The sequence below is a fragment of the Centropristis striata genome, chromosome 22 (assembly GCF_030273125.1).
Source record: "Centropristis striata isolate RG_2023a ecotype Rhode Island chromosome 22, C.striata_1.0, whole genome shotgun sequence".
NCBI classification, from domain to species: Eukaryota; Metazoa; Chordata; class Actinopteri; order Perciformes; family Serranidae; genus Centropristis; species Centropristis striata.
The window spans coordinates 14,587,835-14,609,627 of record NC_081538.1 but is presented as its reverse complement, the minus strand read 5'-3'; the positions used below and the strand labels follow the sequence as shown (position 1 = coordinate 14,609,627).

The window sequence follows — 21,793 nt, the reverse complement described above, 5'->3', positions numbered from 1 at the left end:
CCGGACAAAAGCACCAAATTTACCACATGCTCTCTATCACCACAGGTTTCAATTTTTGGTAAGAGCCACTTCATCAAGATTGCTGATTGGAGATGGCAGCCATATAAAGTCTATAAGAACCAATATATCTTCCAAGCCACTTAGAAGGTCAATCTTGATGTCAAGATCTACATTTTTTGTTGGGAAAAATGTATATACAAGGTCTGACATGAGATGAGAGCTTTCCCTTGATTTGTTTGAGCAGTGTACATGGCAGCTAAAATAATATCTATTTGGATTTGATTTTGACACCAAGATTGACCTTATAAGTGGCTTGGAAGATATATTGGTTCTCATAGACTTCATATGGGTGCCATCTCCGATCCACAATCCTGTGGCTCTAAGTGGCTCCTTCCAAAAATTTAAACCTATAGTGAAAGAGAGCATGTGGAAAAAATTTGGTGTTTTTGTCCGGCATGTCCCCTTTATTTAGCTAAACCGCCTGACTATAACCAACAATGAGTCAGTGTACCTCTTCATGATCTGTTTGCCGATAGGTGTGGAGCCAGTGAAGCCCAGCTTGCGGATGTCTGGGTGGTCGGACAAACGCTGTCCCACCATACCACCTAGAGGTAGAGAATGGGATTAGTAAGGGGATTCAAAAGTTTTGTTTTGGGGATCAAAAGTATCAATGCTAGGAGTTGGTTGGTTGCTTCAGAACTTCCTTTTCTGTCTCCATTAACAACATCTGAGGTGAGCTGTTAAAGGTTGATGCTAGTGTAGATTTTCTTATTGTCAACAAATCCCATGAAAATACTAAAACCATGTGTTAGAGTGTCTGTCAATACTCCGATTTCCCTTCTGTTTGTGCCTTTAAGCCCATTGCTTACTAATGAAGATGTAAAGTTTTTTTTGCCCCCGAGTCCCAGCCATTTGATTTTGAGTATCTGCCGATACCGAGTCCCGATCCGATACTTCTATAATACATTTAAAAAATGAAGAAGAGCGAAGAAACAGATCCAGGATGTGCCTTTTTTATTTGATCATTTAACACTGATTCTTTGAGCGCTTCTTTGAGGTAGCTTGAACAATCAAGTAATAATTACAAATAAAAATTTTCACCTTGTACTTTAGTGCAACAGAATATTTTAAATAAAAATGTCAAACATAAAAATGTCAAACATAAAAATGAACAGCAGCTCAACTTAAAATACCTGGCAGGCATGTAAACAAATAAGCAAATAAAAGTGCCACAGTGTTATAAAGTAAGGTCAGTAATGTGCTCACTCATTGCAATCATTTGTGCAATCTTAGCTGTGATCCCCTGCGCCTTATCGCAGTCATGGGGCATTTTTTCTTTCCTCTTTAAAGTGTCTTCCAGCGTGGGCTGACTCGTCTTCGGCTGGGTTGCCTGGGTAAACTCAGTGTATTGTGTCGGGTGTTTGTTTTTGAGATGAAGTATCATGTTTGTTGTATTGAATGCAGCCTTTTCTTTGCCACCTCTTGAAAGGTTGGAGTGTGTGAACTTCTGCTTCGCTTATTGACATGCAGCCTGCAGTAAAATTATATAATGCTAAATATATGTATATCCGATCCCTGATCGGGACATAATGTCCGATTCCGATCGAGTCTGAAACCACGTGATCCGATCACGTGATCGGATCAGGACATCCCTACAGTAGTGTTCAATATATTAGCAGTCCAATGTGACTAACCAGATTAATCCAGGTTTTTAGTATATTTTTTATTGCTACATGGCAGACAAGGTACCAGTAGGTGCAGTAGATTCTCAGAAAACCAACAAGACCCAGCATTCGTGATATGCATGCTCTTAAGGCTGTGCAATTAGGCAATTAGTTGAAAGGGGTGTGTTCAAAAAAATAGCAGTGTGGCATTCAATCAGTGAGGTCATCAATTTTGTGAAAAAACAGGTGTGAATCAGGTGGCCTCTATTTAAGGATGAAGCCAACACTTGTTGAACATGCATTTCTCTTTGAAAGCCTGAGGAAAATGGGTCATTCTTTTGGTCAGAAGAACATCGTACTTTGATTAAAAGGTTGATTGGAGAGGGGAAAACTTATAAAGAGGCGCAAACAATTATAGGCTGTTCAGCTAAAATGATCTCCAATGCTTTAAAATGGAGAGCAAAACCAGAGACACGTGGCAGAAAACGTAAGACAACCATCAAAATGGATGGAAGAATAAGCAGAATGGCAAAGGCTCAGCCAATGATCAGCTCCATGATGATCAAAGACAGTCTGGAGTTACCTGTAAGTGCATAGACGGATTACTGCATGGGCAAAGTGGGCGTGTGCCAATAAGGGCCCTTGGCCTTCAGATTTTTATTTATTTATTTATTTTTATTTAATTTATTTAAAAAAATTAAAAATATATTGGAATGAATGCGGCTTTGATAATGTAGTATGATAATAAAATCAATTAAACGCTTTAGAAATTATATTATTAAATCAGTAATGTGTGATAACACAATATGCTGGTCGCTGGGGTCAAAGTTGAAAAAAGTGCGTTTGGAGACGTGGGCGCTCAGTGGATCAGCTAAACGAAAACAGAGGAAAGAAAAAGCTGAAACCACACTATGTAACTGGCCGTAGAGGCCAAACTGGTCTGAGAGTTGGACTGTGAATACTTTATCGAGGACTTTTCCTCGAAGAAGGCCAGGAAAAAGCCGGTGGTTTAGGTGAGTAGTTTCTAGGACTGTAGCCGGAATCTGAGTACTCAGCATCCGAGTGCCGTGTTCGACCCCCCGGTCGTTCTGGACACATTAGCGCGAGTATGTATGGTGGTGCAGCATCATGATATGGGCATGTTTCTCCTACTATGGTGTTGGGCCTATTTATCACATACCAGGGATCATGGATCAGTTTGTATATGTCAAAATACTTGAAGAGGTCATGTTGTCTTATGCTGAAGAGGACATGCCCTTGAAATGGGTGTTTCAACAAGACAATGACCCCAAACACACTAGTAAACCAGCAAAATCTTGGTTCCAAACCAACAACATTGATGTTATGGAGTGGACCTTAATCCAATCAAGAACTTGTGGGGTGACATCAAAAATGCTGTTTCTGAAGCAAAACCAAGAAATGTAAATTAATTGTGGAATGTTGTTAAAGAATCTTGGAGTGGAATAACAGCTGAAAGGTGCCACAAGTTGGTTGATTCCATGCCACACAGATGTGAAGCAGTTATAAAAAAAACTGGTCATACAACTAAGTATTCGTTTAGTGATTTTCAGGATTGCTAAATCCTAGAAACAAAAAAGTTTGTCCAAAATAGTTTTGTATTTGTAAAGTCAACGGCAGACACTGCTATTTTTTTGAACACACCCCTTTCAACTAATTGCCCAATTGAATAGCCTTTAGAGCGTGCATATCACGAATGCTGGGTCTTGTTGTTTTTTTCTGATAATCTACTGCACCTACTGGTACCTTGTTTGCCATATAGCAATAAAAAAAATACAAAAAACCTGGATTAATCTGGTTAGTCACATTGCCATTATATTGAACACTACTGTATATCCTTAAAGCAGGGAGCAACCTCCTGATCTGAGCAGTTGAATAAGAACTCCGGTCCCATCTATATCAATACAAAATGAGATTACTTCTCACTTAATTTTATTACCTCAGAAAAAAATCTTGTAGCAAGACTATGGTCTCAATTGTTAGTTTCAAGTTTTCTCCACGGCACTGTGCAAATCTAAATAGCCGCAGTGTTCTCGTCTCAAAACTTGGACCCTTTCACAGTGTGTTTTCAATTATTTGAACATTTTGGTCATTTAAAAATGTCTTGTTCAGTGTTCAGTTCTATTAAAATACACTCCAAAGTCTGGCTGTTCATTTTTTTATGATAAGTAATGTCATTTTGTTTTATCGTTAAGAGTTTATTTTTAGATACACCTGTCCTCGCGCCTCACCAGTCCAAATTTGGTCTCTCCCAGTTTCATAAAAACAAAGAGAAGAAGTATGGATGTTTTTTGGTTTTCTGGACTTGGACTTGAATCTGAATGTCTCAAAGCCCGGTTTTCAACTTGGACTCACACTCTGACCTGTGCATTCTAGCACACAATGGCCCTCATTTATCAAACGTGCGTAGAAACCAGCGCAGATCTGAGCTTATATTTGGTTTTATGACAAGGTTCACGTGGGATTCATCAAACGATCGTATCTCTCCAATCACAGCGTAAGAATGATTGGCTGTTGGTAAATGTGGTGGCTCGAAACAAGCGTGATTTAAATAACACGTCCTAATATACAGTATATATACCCGACTCAGAAGGCTTGCCTCCAGAGTTTACGACACCGAAGGACGCAATGCGGCCAAAAAGAGGACTTTTCCCCCTAAAGTCACCTTTATTAGCAAAGTGCGCCGTTACAAATAACAACAGAAATACGCAGTGACAGAGGTTTATGAAATAAAAGTACTTACAGTTAAAAACTCAAACAAGTTCAGTGAATATTTTACATTTGGATCACAGACTTAAAAGTTTAACAGCCTTTTGGTTGCAGGAGGTAAACAATGTTTTAAAGTAAGTTTTAATCCAAAAGAAGAGAGTCAGAAAGTGAAACGCTGACGTCCAAGGAAAGGAAATCCAAGGAAATCAGTGGTACTGTCAGCAGAGTAGAAGTGGACCATTCAACTCCTGGTGAGGTTGGAATATTTCATTTATACATCCTGATATATAAAGCCTAATAATCTATGTAATATCCAAATATTGTTATTATGATGATGGAGAGACATTATTCACTTCTTTACATTTACTAAGAAGTATGTCCCAGTCAGAGGAGTGTGTGGCAGTGTTGATTGGAAAAGTTCCTATTGGGTCAGAACCGCTGGTGAAGGAGACAGTGACGCTCTGGTGTCCAGCCGGATAACGCTAAACAGCAGAAGACAACAATATTTAACAGCCTCGGCTAGTATTCTGTTTAAATAATTTCATGGTCGCAGGGTGTATTTATTTTAAATTATGTTTTAATGATAAATGACGTAGTCTAAACATGCTTTGCTTTGTCACCATTAAAAAAAAAAAAACACGTCAGAGTTTAATCAGCTCCAGGCATCAATACAATAGTCTAAGATCAATTCTCAGACTATCAGGTCCTGATGATCCAGTGGACCTTGTGCATAAATGCGCACAGCCTCTTCCTCAGTTTGGCGCCTGAGCAATGGTCCAGTCCTGATATACAAGCGTACACGCGTGACGCACGTTAACGCATGCGCGTTATTGTCCTAAAGCCAACGCTTCAGGCGCTTTAACGTGTGCACATGTAGAATTAAAACAGCTTTAACTGTCTCATCGGTCTCTCTTAGTAATACATGAACTGCTTTAATTATGAAGCAAAGCGGCTGTTAAACTCAAAATATGTCATCATGAAGTAAATAATTATTTGTACATTGAGACGAGCATGCGCACAGGCGTCTGCTACGTTCGCACATGGCATGACGCTTTTCACCTGTCACCCCCTCATTGTCTGGTGTACTCGCAATATGCCTGCCTGTGTGCGCACGCCTATTCATCAGTCTTTGTGCAGGCCAGGCGATTAAGGTAAGGCGGTTATTAAGGCGGTTATTAAGGCATTGTAGTGTACTTTGCTGGCATAAAATACCCCTCATACATGTAACTTTATGTGATTTAAGTTACACACACACACACACACACACACAAACACACACACACACACAGGTAACTTTAATGATGACTCTACTCGGACTCTTCCTGGTGACTCGGACCTAAGCTCAGACTCAGGTATTGATGACTTGACTGGGGTTATTCTTTGGTGACTCAAACATTGGAGATTTGAGATTGACTTGGACTTGAGAATTGGTGACTCGACTACAACACTAGTTTCTACACTAAATGAATCCTGTATTGATTTTCATTACCTGAGCCTGGCAAAATATTTATGACTCCTTTAGGAATGCCAGCTTTCACAGACAGCTCAGCAAACTTCAATGCCGTCAACGGAGTGACCTATAAACATTAGAAATACAGTTTAAAACACAAACCCCTGAAACTCGAAATTCAGCAAAAGCAACATCACCAAAACAGTTATTTTAATACAATATGAGAGGTTAAGTGAGAGAGTGTGTATGGCGTACACACCAAGGTTATTATAGTTAACGAAAACTAACGAAATAACATAAATAACATAATAATATAAACTAGAATTGAAAAAAAACATTTTCATTAACTGAAATAAAAAATAAAAACAAGAGGTTTTTTTTAAAAACGATAACTAACTGAAACTTTATTTTTTCGTCTTTGTCAACTTTTTTCATACGTAAACCTTTTTGGTTGATATGAAATCTATTTCATCTATCTGGTTTTATGACTTAATAAACTTATTGGGGCTGAGATGGATCAGACAAAGGAAATAAAGGAAACATTTATTGTGACCTTATTGAATCTGGCACCCAACAAATACCCCATTACAAAAAAACTAAAACTAATAAAAACTAAACTAAAATTAAGCATTTTCCAAAAAATAAAAATGAACTGCATTTGAAAACAAAAATTGACAAATATGATAACCTTGGAACTCACCTGTGCAGGTTTAAGAACGAGTGTGTTCCCAGCTGCGAGGCAGGCAGCGCTCTTCCACGCCAGCATCATGAGAGGATAGTTCCATGGAATGACGATGGCACACACACTGCCACAAAAAAACACACACAGTAAAACACAGTCTTTGTATTTCATAGGAAATATTGACAGTAGAGCATTAAATCCAGAGCTTTTACCCCAGAGGTTCTCTCTTAGTGAAGGTCAGATTGCGATTGGGTCTGGCTTGGTTGATGGGGATCGTCTTGCCCTGCAACCAAGAAACACCATTCTAATTATAATCAGTTTTTAATGATCATGAAAATGTTTGTGTGCCTGAATGCGAACATGCCTGGATCTTGTCGCACCATCCGGCGAAGTATCGGAAGGTCTGGATGGACATGCCTACGTGTGTCTTGAGGGCCAGAGTGTACACTGCTCCTGAGTCGATGGTCTCAATGGTGGCCAGCTCCTCCTGGTGCTCCTCCATCAGGTCTGCAAGCCTGGAGGGTGCAGTCAAAGGGGACAGAGTGTCAGAGTGTTTAAAATGTTACATTAAGGCCCTGTTTACATGAAGACGCTTTCGGGTAAAAACAACATATTTTATGGGAAGTGCCTTTTGTTTATACGGTGACGACGTTTTTGGGGCTTGTCGAACCTGATAATGTAATAAATTCCCAATAATGTAATAAAAATCTGCACTTGAGTCCATTGAAAATGTTATAAAACCTGATAATGTAATAACTTCCCGATAATGTAATAAAGTGCATTTCCCAATAATGTAATACACTTTTTACCAATAATGTAATAAAGTATAACATTAATGGGAGGTTATTACATTATCAGGTTAGCCTTCATTTCGCAAGTCCTGATAATGTAATAATTCCCCAATATTGTAATAATTTAACAGCAGACCACCCATTACTTGGGTTCAAGTGGTGATATTGTGTAGGCAACACTAGCTCAAGAGCTCTAGCGCCACCAACAGGTCAAAGTTGAAGGTTTCTTAACTTTTGACCCGTTCATCCGTTTTTCACAAACGAGGTATTCCTGACACACGAATGCGTTTAACAGCTTCTTGAAATCTAAAGGTGCTTGGTGTTATACTTTTACACTATTACATTATTGGTAAAAAGTGTATTACATTATTGGGAAGTGCACTTTATTACATTATCGGGAAGTTATTACATTATCAGGTTTTATAACATTTTCAATGGACTCAAGTGCAGATTTTTATTACATTATCGGGATTATATTACATTATCAGGTTCTACAGGGCTTAAAAACCCCAAAATCTGAAACCACCCTCCAGAGTGGAAAATTGTAATCAGCTCCGCCGTAGCGAGTCCGTCTACACTGCCAAGACGCAAAACTCTGCTCAGATCTGCGAACATCACGTACGCATTTACGTCACATACATGCTCCAGTACAGGGAAATAAACAAACATGGGATCATTTCCATACGTCGGACCTTCAAGCTGCTCTGGCAGCTCTAATAAACTTACAAGAGTCTTTCCACCAAATGTACAGGACATGTACAGATAGTATTAGTGAACAGAGAAGGATCTGTAATTACCTCTATCACATTTTGGATGCACCTACAATACTCTACAATACTTTAATCATAAACTAAAGTACAAAATATAAATACAAAACAGATTCCAAAAAAGTTGAGATGCTTTGTAAATGAAACATAATTGGATAAATTCAGACAATATATTTAATTTTTTTCATTATAAACTTCAGGGATATTTGTAAATATATGCTTGTAAGGAATATGATGCCAGCAACACAATAAAAAAATGTTGCGACAGGAGTAATCAAAGACTGTGAACGTTTGGAATATATATTGGTTAACAGGTGATATATTGTGAGGAATTTATGGATTTCACCATCAACAATCCATAAAAGATTTAGAGAATCCCCTCATGCTGCACTGCATTAAAAAGATGATTGTATGAAGGATATTATTACGCTCAGGAACACACAAAACAGCTGCCAGTAAACACAGTTCATCACTGCATCTACAGTCTAAGTTAAGACTGACTCCATGCAAATGGACCTGTACCTGCACTTTTCTAGTCGCTTTGCGACCACTCAAAGTGCTTTACACTACAGACTGCGCTCATTCACTCATTCACACACACATACTGGTGGCAGAGGCTACCCTAAATGGTGCCAATTTGGGGTTCAGTATCTTGCTCAAGGATACTTCGACATGTAGGATGGTCAGTGATCGGACCACCAACCCTTCGGTTGGGGGGCAACCCGCTCTACCAAATGAGCCACAGCCGCCCTGCAAAGATGGTAAATGGACCTGCACTTATATAGCGCTTTTCGAGCCGCTTTGCGACCACTCAAAGCGCTTTACACTACAGACTGCGCTCATTCACCCTTTCACACACACATTCATACTGGTGGCAGAGGCTACCCTAAACGGTTCCACCCGCCACCATTGGGGATTCATTCACACACCGATGAACACAGCATCGGGAGCAATTTGGGGTTCAGTATCTTGCTCAAGGATACTTCGACATGTAGGCTGCGACGGTCTGGGCCCAAGCTCATCTGACATGGACTGATGCAAAGTGAAAAAGTTAATTGGTTTTACTTGACTTTGCATGTCCTGCAATGTGACTTTGGCACATGTGTACAATGCAATGTTAATATATTGTGCAGCCCTAATGTAATACTCTAGTCCTCCTGCTGTCAAGGCATTTTATAGTGCAGTTGTGTACCAGACCGCTGTTTAATTCAGTGTGAATGTCTGCTCAGTCTGCTTTGAGCAATGCTTCTTTTGATTGGCTGCATCAACATTATTTAATGAGGTAAATTTAATTAACTGTATATCTTTTTTTAACCAAGGTGCTTATTAATTAATTCATGCTTTTTTAAATTGTTGTCTGGTAGTGTGCTTCTGGGCTTTGGAAATCTGGACTGAAGTCTTTTTTTTTAGATCATGTGATCCCACTGTAGTCCTCTAGGTAGAGCTACTCACTTGTAAAGCAGACTTCCTCTGTCTCTAGGGTTCATTCTGCCCCAGGGTCCATTATCATACGCTTCTTTTGCAGCTGCCACCGCACGGTCCACATCCCCCACTGAGGCGAAGGAAACTTTACAGATCACCTGGTGAAAGACGTAAGGATCATACACAGTCTAATACGAGAACATTAGTTTATGTGTGTGTGTGTGTGTGTGTGTGTGTGTATGTGTGCATCATGGTTATAATAGTTTTGGATTTTTCATTAGTTTTAGTTTTAATTTCGTTGTGAATTTTTGTTTTCAAGTTCACTTAGTTTTAGTGAGTTTGCTAGTTTTAGTTTAGTTTTTAGTTTTTAGAAAATGCCTAGTTTTAGTTTAGTTTTTATTAGTTTTAGTGTTAGTTTTAGTTTTTTTGTAATGGGTATGTGCCTTCATTTCCTTTGTTTCATCCATCTTAGCCCCAATAAGGTTATCAACTCTTACAGTTCGGGGTGTTTTGTATTTAGGTTGGAGTGTAGACATCCCAGTCTCAGTAAACATATTTACCATGTGTTCCTGCATGTTGAAATAGAAACACTGAATTATGTATGAAAAAAGTTGACAAAGACGAAAACTAAGGACAATTTCACAATAGTTTTAGTTAGTTTTGTAACCACAAAATACAGTTTCAGTTAGTTAACCTTTCTTTAAAAAACTCTTGTTTTTATTTTTATTTCAGTTAATGAAAATGTTTTTTCAATTTTAGCTTTCGTTATTTTGTTATTTTGTTTTCGTTAACTATAATAATCTTGGTGTGTATTCACATAACAGTGTGCTCATGTGACTCACTGATCCGTCCGTAGGGTTGATGGTGTTGTAGTCCTTGCCATTTTCTGCATCCTCAAACTTGCCGTTGATGAAACACTGGTATGGCATTTTCACTGTCATGTTGTTCACATCTTTGGTTGCCTTGGGTGCAATAAAGCAGGAACAAATCAACAAACCACACTTAAAATAAATAAATAAGGGGCTGTCCCTCTGTGGCTCCATTTTGGAGAGAGATTCTTGGGGTCCTGGAGACTGTTTTTAAAAGGAAAATGTTTCTAAACTTCAAATTCATGTACTTATGTGATCTGGATGGACTTGAATATGCAAAGCGGGACAAATACCTTTTGAGAGTGTTGTTAGTAGGGTGTAAAAAGGCTCTGACCAGAAAATTGGCTTAAGAAAGACAAACCAACAATAAGTGAGTGGATTGATGTAATTTACAATATGTATGTTATGGAGAAAATGGCTCAGCTATGTGTTAACTGTAAGACCTGATTTCATAGAGAGACAAAGATAAGATCAAACCCTCCATTAAGATTTTTATTTTTAATTAGTTCCCTATTTTCAAGCAGCATCCTTATATTTTTATGTATGATGAGCTTATGTTGACTCTGCTGTTTTACTTAATGCACAATCCTCCCCTCGTCATGCTATGTTTATGTTTATGTTATGTTGTATGTTCTTGTGCCCACTGGAACTAATGTGTACGTTACTAAGAAAAAATGAATAAAAAGTAAGTAAATAAATAAATAAGCTCAGGCTCAGTTGGGTGCTAGAAAAGTGGGAGACTCACATAGTCGATGACCAGCTCCTCCTCCTGGTCCTCTCCTCTCAGCTTGCGGACGAACATCTGGATGAAGTCCTGGAAGGTGGTAGCCATGTACACATCCTCGCTCTGCAGTTGGACGCCGGCACACTTCTGCTTCACCTCCTCCACCAGCCTGGACACAGAGACAACATTACAAATTCATTATTAGGGCCACAGGGCAATCACACCGAGCACTACTGTTAAACTGTGGATTTTTTCTTCTTCCTCTTCCAGACGCAATTTCGTCCCGCTACTAGTCCTACAACTTGAAGAGTTGCAGGACAAATTATATATCAAAACGTGCGATTTGATCGGGATTGGTGTGCTACTACTTTTCTCTACAGAATATGAATTTTTCGCGACGTAAGTCGCAAAAAACTGCCCAAAATGTTGCATTGAAATGAATAGGACGGCCGAAAAAAAATGAGCGAAAAAGAACAATAATTGGAGATTTTTAAACGTCTACTTCTCCAACATAGTTTAACCTAGAGACTCCATTTAAACTTTAAACAGTAGAAACAAGTCTTGTTATCGGTGTATTAATCCACGTTTCAATAGGTCATATCGTTTTTTTATAGTCATTTTTGGAGAAATTCTGAGATTATAATGGGTGTGTATTGCACGGAATGTTTGTATCACAGTGTGTGACATCATCGACAGAGTGTAGAGGGAGAAAAAAAATTGTCAAAAAATAAATTTGAAAACTGCGCTCCAGGCCGCAAATTCCACTCAACAGAAATAATTTATACATAGAAACGTAGGAAAATTTGTCTTCTCACTCACAATCCTCTGGTAAAGCTGTCAGAGTTATAGTTTGGGTGTAGGACGCAAAGATGCGCCACCAACACGCACCAACAGCCTCATTGGCTCCCATATTAAAAACGCAGGAAGATTTCTGAAAAAGGGAGATGTAACAGTTTTTTAGATTGCTCTAACAAAGCTATTTTTTCATTTTTAATTAAAAAAAAACATATGTAGACGTTCAGGAAGAACTCAGGACGCTCAAAGTGAAGTCGGATCAATGATAGGTATTATGGTTTTGCCAAAAATGCTTTCTGTTCGAGGCCAGAAATTCCAGTCTGTCCACCTCTGGCTGCTGTCACTCTTCCGGAACATTCGACAGGTGGCAGTTAATTCTGTTGATTGCTCTGCTGCTCTGACTTTGATGTTTGATGTGATTACAGTTACAGATACACACACACACACACACACACAGATGCGCGTAAGCGCGCACACTCCTCACACATGCACATGTGTGATGATGTTAGTACCCATAGTAGCATTTCATCGTAGTTTGAGCATTTTTTTTAATTGACCTCATTGTATAAAAAGAACTATTGGGACCTCTCAGATAATCACAGCCTCATGAAACTTTACAACCACAAACTAGAGACCTGAAGCATTTAGAGCAGGCATGGGAAACTGGAGGCCCGGGGGCCACATACGGCCCTCACCCTGACTTGAAGTGGCCCTCAGTACAACTACATGCATTTGAGCATGAACTCTTAAAAGTACAGTGTAAAAATGCACAAAATTACTTCTTGCATTAATGTTGGTCTGCTGTTCTTGCACTGAAAAAACAAGAAATCACAGTAAGTGGTTATTTTTTATTTGCTTCAAACCTTTTGTATTCCTATTGATACTGTTCTACATGCATTTGAGTATGAAATATGTTAAGTTACTGCACTGTAAACATATTTAAAATTACATTTTCATCATATCTGGTTAACCCTCTGGAGTCAATGAAAGAGCCGGAGCACGACTTCTTCAAAAAAAGACACAAAATGACTTAAAAAAGACACAAGAAGACTAGAAAAAAAGACACAAAATGACAAAAAAGTTTAGTTATTTTTGCCTTTGTGTTTCAGCCTTTTGTTAGAATTCTAAAGATGGTGACGGATAAGTAGTTTGCTCAGTGATTTTACTAAACTAAAACGATGCAAAATTAAGTGTTATTTCTAACTGTTTGAAAATATAAGGTGAATCATTTCTAACTGATCTCAGCACTGCCCCCCTCACCTGACAACATCCATGGAGGCGGCTCCGGACTTGAAGAAGTCTGTGGTGTCCTCAACGGCGGGAACGTTGCTGAGGATGCCCTTCCAGATGTTCTGTAATAAATAAAAGCATTCTCGATCAGCTGCAGTCTCTTGGGTGAAACACTAGGTTAAAAAAGCCTGAAAAGATGAACATATCATTCAAAAGATGCCTAAGCTCCTGCATGGGCCACAAACAGCTTATCATTATTTCTACCATTAGGGGTGTGACGATACTCTCAGCTCACAAGACGAGATTTTAAGAAAAATACAATGACAAAATATATGACTGGACCAACAGACTTTTATTTAACCAAGTTGCACATGCATTTTGAAATGTTTTATTATAACTCTTTACATGCATGTAAGCATGAGCTTTTACTAAACGTCTTCTTCCACAAATTGAAGCTAAAACTAAAATTCATAAAAGTTCAAATAAGATAAATCAAAAAATAAAATCCCCCAGAGGGATTTACGAGACTCTGGTGACGTATGGTTTTCTATCGTTGCGTAATCGCTTAGCCTGTAGCGATTACAGTTGGCTCTTAAAGTTATGTACTTACTTGATTCCTGTGGTCTAAGTCTTGTACCCTCAGGTTGAATGCACTTATTGTAAGTCGCTTTGGACAAAAGCGTCAGCTAAATGACATGCAAAAAAGTAACTTGCCCTGATCTCCTCTGCCTTCTTCTTTTCATCATCAGTCAGCTCCACACTGGAGCTTTCCCCAGAGGAGAAGTATTTAGAAGCAGGGATCATCTTTCCATCTTCAAACTGCAGGTTCTTCACCAGGAGCTGTGGACCAAACACAGATGAATAGAAGGCCAGAGGAAACAACACTGTACTATATTTAACTTTTTTTACAGCAGTGTTTGAATAACCGAGCAGCCCTAAAACCTACTGTATCTGGAGTTCAACAGATGGACAGCCAACAGACAGAGACATGGGCATTGCCAACCTCGTCCAGCTCTACTTTTGTTTGCTTTGTAGTACAACAAACAGACACTCACAGCTTTCCCATCTGTTCCATGCAACACAAGTCCGTTCTTGGTGATCAGGCCGGGCTTGGACGCACCCTCTATCTCCAGGGGCTGACCGTCTGGTACCGACCCCCCCAACATGGATGAGCCATACAGGGTCACAGTCTGAGGAAAAAAAATGCAGAGAAGTATTTAACATTTAACAGGTATTTTGTGTGTCTCTTAATTTGTAATTTATCTACAGTGGTCATATATTAATATGGTGAGACGGGTTCAGTACGCGAGACAAAATTAACCCAGTTAGCCTGAAAAGTGTAGCCACTGTGAAAATGCTGTAAACCTTCATTCTTTCTAATGGTCAGAACGGGGTAACTCCACTAGTTGCAAAAATAAGTCTGATTGTATAGACGTATATGAGAAATTACCCTACTTCTTAGGGGTGTGCCATATCGTATCGTTCACAATAATATGGGTAATAATATGCATATCATGATATTGGCAACATTCCTACTTCTTGATGTAGTGGTTAAAGTTGTTTTAATCACAAAAAGTTACTTACTCCCTGTCGCTAAACACATGCAGCTTTCAAAATAAGAGCACAGAAAATCCACCACATAATTTACAAGAAGACTGTCAAAATAAGATGCCTTAAATAAAACATATAAGAACCTTTATTCTCCTTTACAATATTTCATTAAAATATGCGCCCGGAACCCCTAAATGGTTATTTTTATTATTTGCTCATACTCAAGAGCCAAGAGCAATTTTTTTGTATTTGGCAACTGTTGAGATTTGCACTTCACACTACATTTTAGATTTGTATTTACTTATACATTTTCTATATCTTTTTAGGTATCTCCTAATATCTTCAAGAATATCGTTATCACAAAAAATGCCTGCAATATCGTGATATTCTTTTAGGGCCACATCGCCCACCCCTACTACTTCTCACTTGATTTAAAACCTCAGTAAACCTTCTGCCAATCAAGCGTGTGGTCTCAATGGTTTCAAGTCTTTTTCAATTCAGCATGATGGTTTTATAAACATTCACAGTATGTTTTCACTTCATCAAAGCAGATTGTTACATTTTGGTTGCCTAAAAATGTCTCTGTTTTAGCGTTCTGTTGTACTTAAGTATGTCAGTTTCTTGCTAGCCATAATTAGCATCCAATTTAATATCACAGTTAATGCGAATTACGGATGCATCGAGCCAACCAAGCCAGCTGGCTATGGTAATGATACTGAACCCCACCGGGCTTCTAGAAAAGATTGATTCTTCTCTCATGTCTTCACACGATATGTGAAGCGGACACCAGGAGACAGTAAGCCTAGCTTAAAACAATGACTGGAAACAGGGGTAGCCGACTAGCCTGGGGCATCTAAAATCTGCCTTTAGTAATTAATTAATAAACATGTGACATGTTTGTTTAACCCTTATGCATCCGAGAAAATGGTAATGTATTACCCTAGGTGCAAAAATGTTAACCTCTTAAAAAGTGCTATAAAAATATTGTATGAATATTTTTTTTCACTTTCAATGCATTAAATCTGCATTTCTTAAATAATTTTAACCCTTTAATGCCCTTTTAGAAATGTAAATCCACATGTTTTAAATGATAAAAACACAAAATATGAAATATTTCCTATATATTAAGTGCAAACTGGAATTTTTTGGGGGGGATTATTAGACCCTTAGATGCATCAATAATTGACAACAACATTGATTTAAATGCATTATCAATTAGCATTCATTTCTGAGCATTCATTGAGCAGTGTGAGTTTATAAAAAAAATACACCTTTTATCCTTGATGCAAAAAATGTTCTTAGAAAGTGCTTTAAAGATATTATAATTTTATGCTCAAATTAGACTAGGATCAAAAATGTATGCTTGAATGGGAGTCAATGGTGCAAAAAATGTCCTTAGGGCAATATTTCACTGTGTAAAAAAATAGTTCCCTTGAGAACCCTATCAATTGATCCAAGGTGGAAATTTTAAAAGTTGATAGAAAACTGATACCCTTGGAAAATTTTGTCCCACTAGCATTAACACAGGTAAAATTGTTGAGTATTTAAAATGGAAATGTGCAAAAAATGTAGCTAGGGGTGCACAAGGGTTAATCTGTACAAAACCCAAAGAGTAAAACCAGAAAGTTTAAGTTTTACTTCTCATAGACAAGCCTTTCTCATTTCATAAGATGTGGGACTCCTACTTGGACTACATTGGAACAAAAAAGGCCCAAAGACTGATGACTGGGCTGAGGGATCGAGCCTGGAAAAAGGGTGTTAACAGAGTGCAAATAGATTTAAGAGTTCAAGACCTTCAAATGCTTGTGTTATGGAAATTTTATTACTGAGGAGAATATAAAAAGAAAAGATGTGGAAAAGGTCTGGTTTAATGATTCCATGTTTAACCCATTGACGCCGGGAAAGCATTATCGCATTTCTACCATTAAAGCCGGGAGCGCTGTTGCGTCACTCTACCATTAAGGCCGGGACAGCGGATATGTCATTTTGTAGTATTTGTATTTTTTCCACCTATTTTCGGTCTCTTGGCCAATGTAATGCATCAGAACATGATCAGAATACATGTGGGAGTGTCGCAATGCAACATCGGACTTTTCCAGAACTTTGAAATCATGACGGAAGACGACTATATCGGAGGAGCTCAGCAGTAAGTGACGGAAGAGATCTGATTAAAACAGCGCCGATCATTTAATTGCTGATCCGGACTTTGAACCCTCGGAACCAATCGACCGGGATTTATGGATGAGGAATATGTTTTTAGACGACATATTTTCACCAAAGAACAGACAGATTTGTGGCCATCTGGGGATAATAATATTATTAATAATATATTATTAATAATAATAATAATAATAATAATAATAGGCTAATTGATTGTGATGATGATATAAGAAATCATGACTGTTTATGTCTTATATTACTTTATGCGTCGTTGAGTACCCTGAAAAGTGTAATATATAAAATTAATTATTATTATTTATTATGATTTTTTTTTTTTTATTAGAGTAGGCTAATGAGAACTATGTCTTGTTCTTCCAGTGGTCATATCATGTTTGCATCTTGCTAATGGGCATGTATTAGTATTATGCATAGGATTTTTTATTCAGTCAAAATTTGCTGAGTTTGTTGATTTAAAAAAAAAAATGTATTGAAGGTTTGGACAAATAAACTCAACTTCGTATGAAAGCCACGGGTATAAGCTCTCAAATACTTTTTGAATTTCATTTTTATCTGCTACAGAGGCTGAAAAATCTATTATTTAGTAGGTGTTGAATTTCCAGAAAAACTTCAGGTTTTAGTGGGTCATTTGAAAATCGCCCATAGGTTTTCCAGGCATTTTTTTCCAGGCGCTTTAGGCGTTAATGGGTTAAGTGACTTTCCAGCCAATTCCAAAAAAGCAGTTTCTTTATCAGTCATCCAAACCAAACGGTATATCTATCTTTGCCTGGCTGTTCCAGGAAACACACCTGACCATCAATGATGGTGTTGGCCCCAGGGACTTTATCATGACCGCGGATCCAGTTGTGGATTGCCTCAGCTGGTTGGGCTAGGTTGACCTGTGGGACAGAAAGGAGGAGTCAACATGCTGACGGCTCAGATACATTTTCTGAGAAAGACAGGGGAGCCCAACAGCTGGTTGCCACTAGCTGAGCGACACGTGGAGTAAAACCATGCAGGGGAAAAATCCTCTGCACTAAGAATAGAACATTTAGACACACTGCCAGCAACGTGGCTCCAAGTGACAAATCAGAAAGCAGCTAAGATCAGCCCCACCTCTGTCTTTCCTCTTTAAACACCAAGCAACCACTCAATTAAACATATTTGTCCCTGAACAACATGTTGGGCAAACAGTACATTTCCATGCTGTTCTATGAAAGAAGGTCTTGTTGCACTGTACAACAGCTTAAGGCAGCAGAATACACATAATGAAATCCTGTATGCAACAAGAGTAAGTTGAGTATATGCCTAGATCTTGTGTGGTCAATGTACTTTATTGCAGCCAAACTGGAAAAACAAAATATTCATCTGCAGTTGTCTGAGTATTGTTTCTTCAAGTCTGAGTTCAAAAATGTTGGACTGCTTTAAGTGTTTCAACAATAAAATCATGCTATTGTTAAACAATTTGTTTCTCTGCATTACTCATCTAAAGTGTTAATGTCCTACTTTTGTCACATGCAAACACAGTGGACTGGCATCGGTTTGACTGAACATGCCCTCAGCCTTAAATGCTCAAATGCATGTATAACAGTATCAATAGGAATGCAAAAGGTTTGAAGCAAATAAAAAATACTCACTTACTGTGATTTCTTTTTTTTTTTTCAGTTCAGGAACAGCACTAATGTTAACCAACATTAATTGCAAGAAGTAATTTTGTGTAACTTTATACTGCACTTTTAAGATTTCATGCTCAAATGCATGTAGTTGTACTGAGGGCCACTTCAAGTGAGGGTGTGGGCCGTATGCGACCCCCGGGCCTCCAGTTGCCCATCCCTGGTCTTACAGAAAACATAGCAAGATAACTTTCCTGGTGCAGCTTCCAGACTGTGGTTGGAGCACAGAGGAGACTTTGTTTGGCCTCCAGGACGTTGATGTTCAATTCCAGGTAATGTCTTGCTTCAGTTGTGAAGCAAGACACAGAACTTTGCTTGGGTCCAGTAGTGGAAATTAACATTTATCACTTACTGTACTTAAAGCAGAAGGGTGGGACTTTTACATATAAGTGAACCTCTGTTACATTCCAGTTCTTGCCCACAAGTTCATAGAATGTTGAGAAGGCCTATTGCTGCCAGGGAAAGCTCTCTGTATTTCTCAGTATGTAGTTATGGGTTCTGGTGTCTGTGGTGACACAAAATCTCTGGAATTGATTTGGAAGTTATGCACCTGTTGATGATAGGCCACTCCCTTTACCACTCCCCACTGTAGCCAATTGGCATGAAAACAAACACACAACCTAGGGCTGGGCGATATATCGATATAATTTTAAATGTGATATGGAATTAGACCATATCGCATAAATCGATATACAGTCATTGGAAAAATTATTAGACTTGTTTCCCTTGTTTTCTCCCGTATCTTGTTCATTTGAATGCCTTGTACAACTAAAGGTACATTTGATTGGACGAATATGATAACAAAAATAGCTCATAAGCGTTTAATTTAAGAGCTAATGTCTATGTTTTCCTTGTTTTTTCTTGTTTATGATTTTGGATATCATCAAGAAAACCATGGAAAATGTCTAGATATCAGCTCTTAACTTAAACTCTTATGAGCTATTTTTGTTGTTATCATTATATTTGTCAAAATGAATGAACCTTTAGTTGTACCAAGCATGGAATGAACAAGAAATTGAAGAAAACAAGGGTGGTCTAATTATTTTTTTCCATGACTGTAGTTCAAATTTGCAATGTGATCCTTGCTCCAGGCAAGCTGCGGCTTCTACTTAAGATATTTTTTATTTAAATGTGCACTTTATGGAGCTTTGATTTTTAAAAAAGGAATTCCTGTTTTTATACAGTATTTATGTTCACTTAAATAAGCTGTTTCAATAAAACTACTTGTGACATGTTATATTGGACTTTGACTGTACATTTGCTGTCATAAAAATATCAGGATATATATCGTGTATCGATATTCAGAGATATGACTTTTGGTCCATATCGCCCAGCCCTAATAAAACCTTCTCACAAATCCATTTGATCTCCATGCAGAAACGGCAAAAACTGTGCTAGAGGGTGGGGAATTTTTGTTGGCCGACCTACCAACCAATAGAGTAACAAATGTGTGTCAACAACAACAACCAAGTATATATTGAAGAAATCTTTCCGTGGGGAGCCCTGTCTAATTATTAAAAGAGTGACTTAAAGCCCCATTTTAGGTCAACCACATGTATTCAACCCCATTCACACAACCCCTTCCCACACACCCCTGTACATGTGGTAATCTAACAACCCTTGACAGTCCCACCTCGCCCCTTATAGCTCTAGCAGATCATTGCGACAGTGTCCCTCTCATCTTTCGCCCCAACTGTCTATGCTGGATGCATTCAGCTGTGTTAACACGTCAATAATAAGAGACACTCAGCTCAAATGAGAAGCTGCTGCCTCTATGTTTTCCATCAATCTTTGCTAATAAAAAAGGAGCAGAGATAAAAGGTTTGACAAGAGATTTCTTAGTGTCAGAATTTAAAGAATCCTGGTATTTTTTACAACCAAGAAGGAACCACATTCAAAATGGAACCAGCTTTTTAAACGCATCCCAAGATTTTACAATCATATCAAAGTGTCTTCACACTGGCCGCTGAAAACTGTGACAATTAATCAAGTTTTAAAAACATTTTTCACAGATGTTTGTTGTTTATGGGACAGCTGTATTTGATTTTTGCCTAGGATAAAGTTGATAGCTTAAGAAAGAATACTTGACTCTGAAGTATTATTTTAAAACTACATTTTCAAAAAGAGCCTCTCTATAAAGCAGGTGAAAATGTAAAAGCCACCTTAAGGCCCTGGGGATAGTTCTGCACTTTGCCCAGATGGTGCTGCAGCCTAAATTAATGAAACAGTGCTACAGCATGTTCATATGACGTGATACAGTCTGGGGACCTCTCACCTTGGCGTTGGATTTCTTCTGAATGCCTTCATAGGTTGCTCCTTCCTTTGACTGGGGAATTCGAGGGGCCTTTCCATCAGCAATGAGTTGTACCGACTCCACCTGCACCAGGACACAGTGTCAGTGTCTGCCTAGGGGGACCAGATCCCAACAAACCAAATTTGGAAAAAGTATGTTTTTATGGTACAATTCTGGATACATTGCCAATGCTGAGACATATTTTTTTTAAATATCTATGCAACTGAAAAAATACACACTTCTACTCAGGACGCAGCTTTTGTCCCCATCATTCTGGAATGTCTGGAAAAATAACCAGTGCTAGCTTACTACCAAAATCTGCTGACCTGTTAGATTGGAAATACAGTAGGGAAACTATAAGTGTAACTTAGTACAAAGACCAAAAGATGGAGGAAACTGTCAGCATAGCTTAGCAGAAAGACTAAAAGTAGGGGGTAACTGTTAGTGTGGTGTAGCACAAAGACTGGGAGCAGGGGGAAACTGTTAGCATAGCTTAGCACAAAGACTAAGAGTAGGGGGCAACTGTTAATGTAGTGTAACACAAAGAGTGGAAGCAGGGGGAAACTGTTAGCATAGCTTAGCACAAAGACTAAAAGTAGGGGGTAACGGTTAGTGTAGTGTAGCACAAAGACTGGAAGCAGGGGGAAACTGTTAGCATAGCTTAGTACAAAGACTATAAATAGTGGGAAACTGTTAGCATAGCTTAGCACAAAGACTAAAAGTAGGGGGTAACTGTTAGCATAGCTTAACACACCTGACTGGAAGCAGGGGGAAACTGTTAGCATAGCTTTGCACAAAGACTAAAAGTAGGGGGTAACTGTTAGCATAGCTTAGCTCAAAGACTATAAGCAGGGGGAAACTGTTAGCATAGGTTAGCACAAAGACTATCAGCAGGGTGAAACTGTTAGCATAGCTTAGCACAAAGATTATAGTAGGGGATAACTGTTAGCGTAGTTAAGCTGAAAGACTGGAAGCAAGGGGAAACTGTTAGCATAGCT

The 21,793-nt window shown here is 38.5% G+C and overlaps 1 protein-coding gene across 1 annotated transcript in view; it reads right to left on the bottom strand.

Moving 5' to 3' along the window:
• The window catches only part of aldh1l2 (aldehyde dehydrogenase 1 family, member L2), a 45,504-nt gene that overhangs the window by 11,404 nt on the left and 12,307 nt on the right, over positions 1-21,793 (bottom strand). The window contains exons 5-17 of the mRNA XM_059325687.1: positions 20,778-20,879; positions 17,639-17,728; positions 14,177-14,311; positions 13,836-13,961; positions 13,152-13,243; positions 11,118-11,265; positions 10,346-10,465; positions 9,534-9,661; positions 6,888-7,038; positions 6,736-6,806; positions 6,542-6,647; positions 5,881-5,968; positions 512-605 (exon numbers count right to left, since the gene is read on the bottom strand). Coding sequence (XP_059181670.1) covers positions 512-605; positions 5,881-5,968; positions 6,542-6,647; positions 6,736-6,806; positions 6,888-7,038; positions 9,534-9,661; positions 10,346-10,465; positions 11,118-11,265; positions 13,152-13,243; positions 13,836-13,961; positions 14,177-14,311; positions 17,639-17,728; positions 20,778-20,879 — 1,451 coding nt within the window. The remainder of the gene's footprint in view (positions 1-511; positions 606-5,880; positions 5,969-6,541; positions 6,648-6,735; positions 6,807-6,887; positions 7,039-9,533; positions 9,662-10,345; positions 10,466-11,117; positions 11,266-13,151; positions 13,244-13,835; positions 13,962-14,176; positions 14,312-17,638; positions 17,729-20,777; positions 20,880-21,793) is intronic.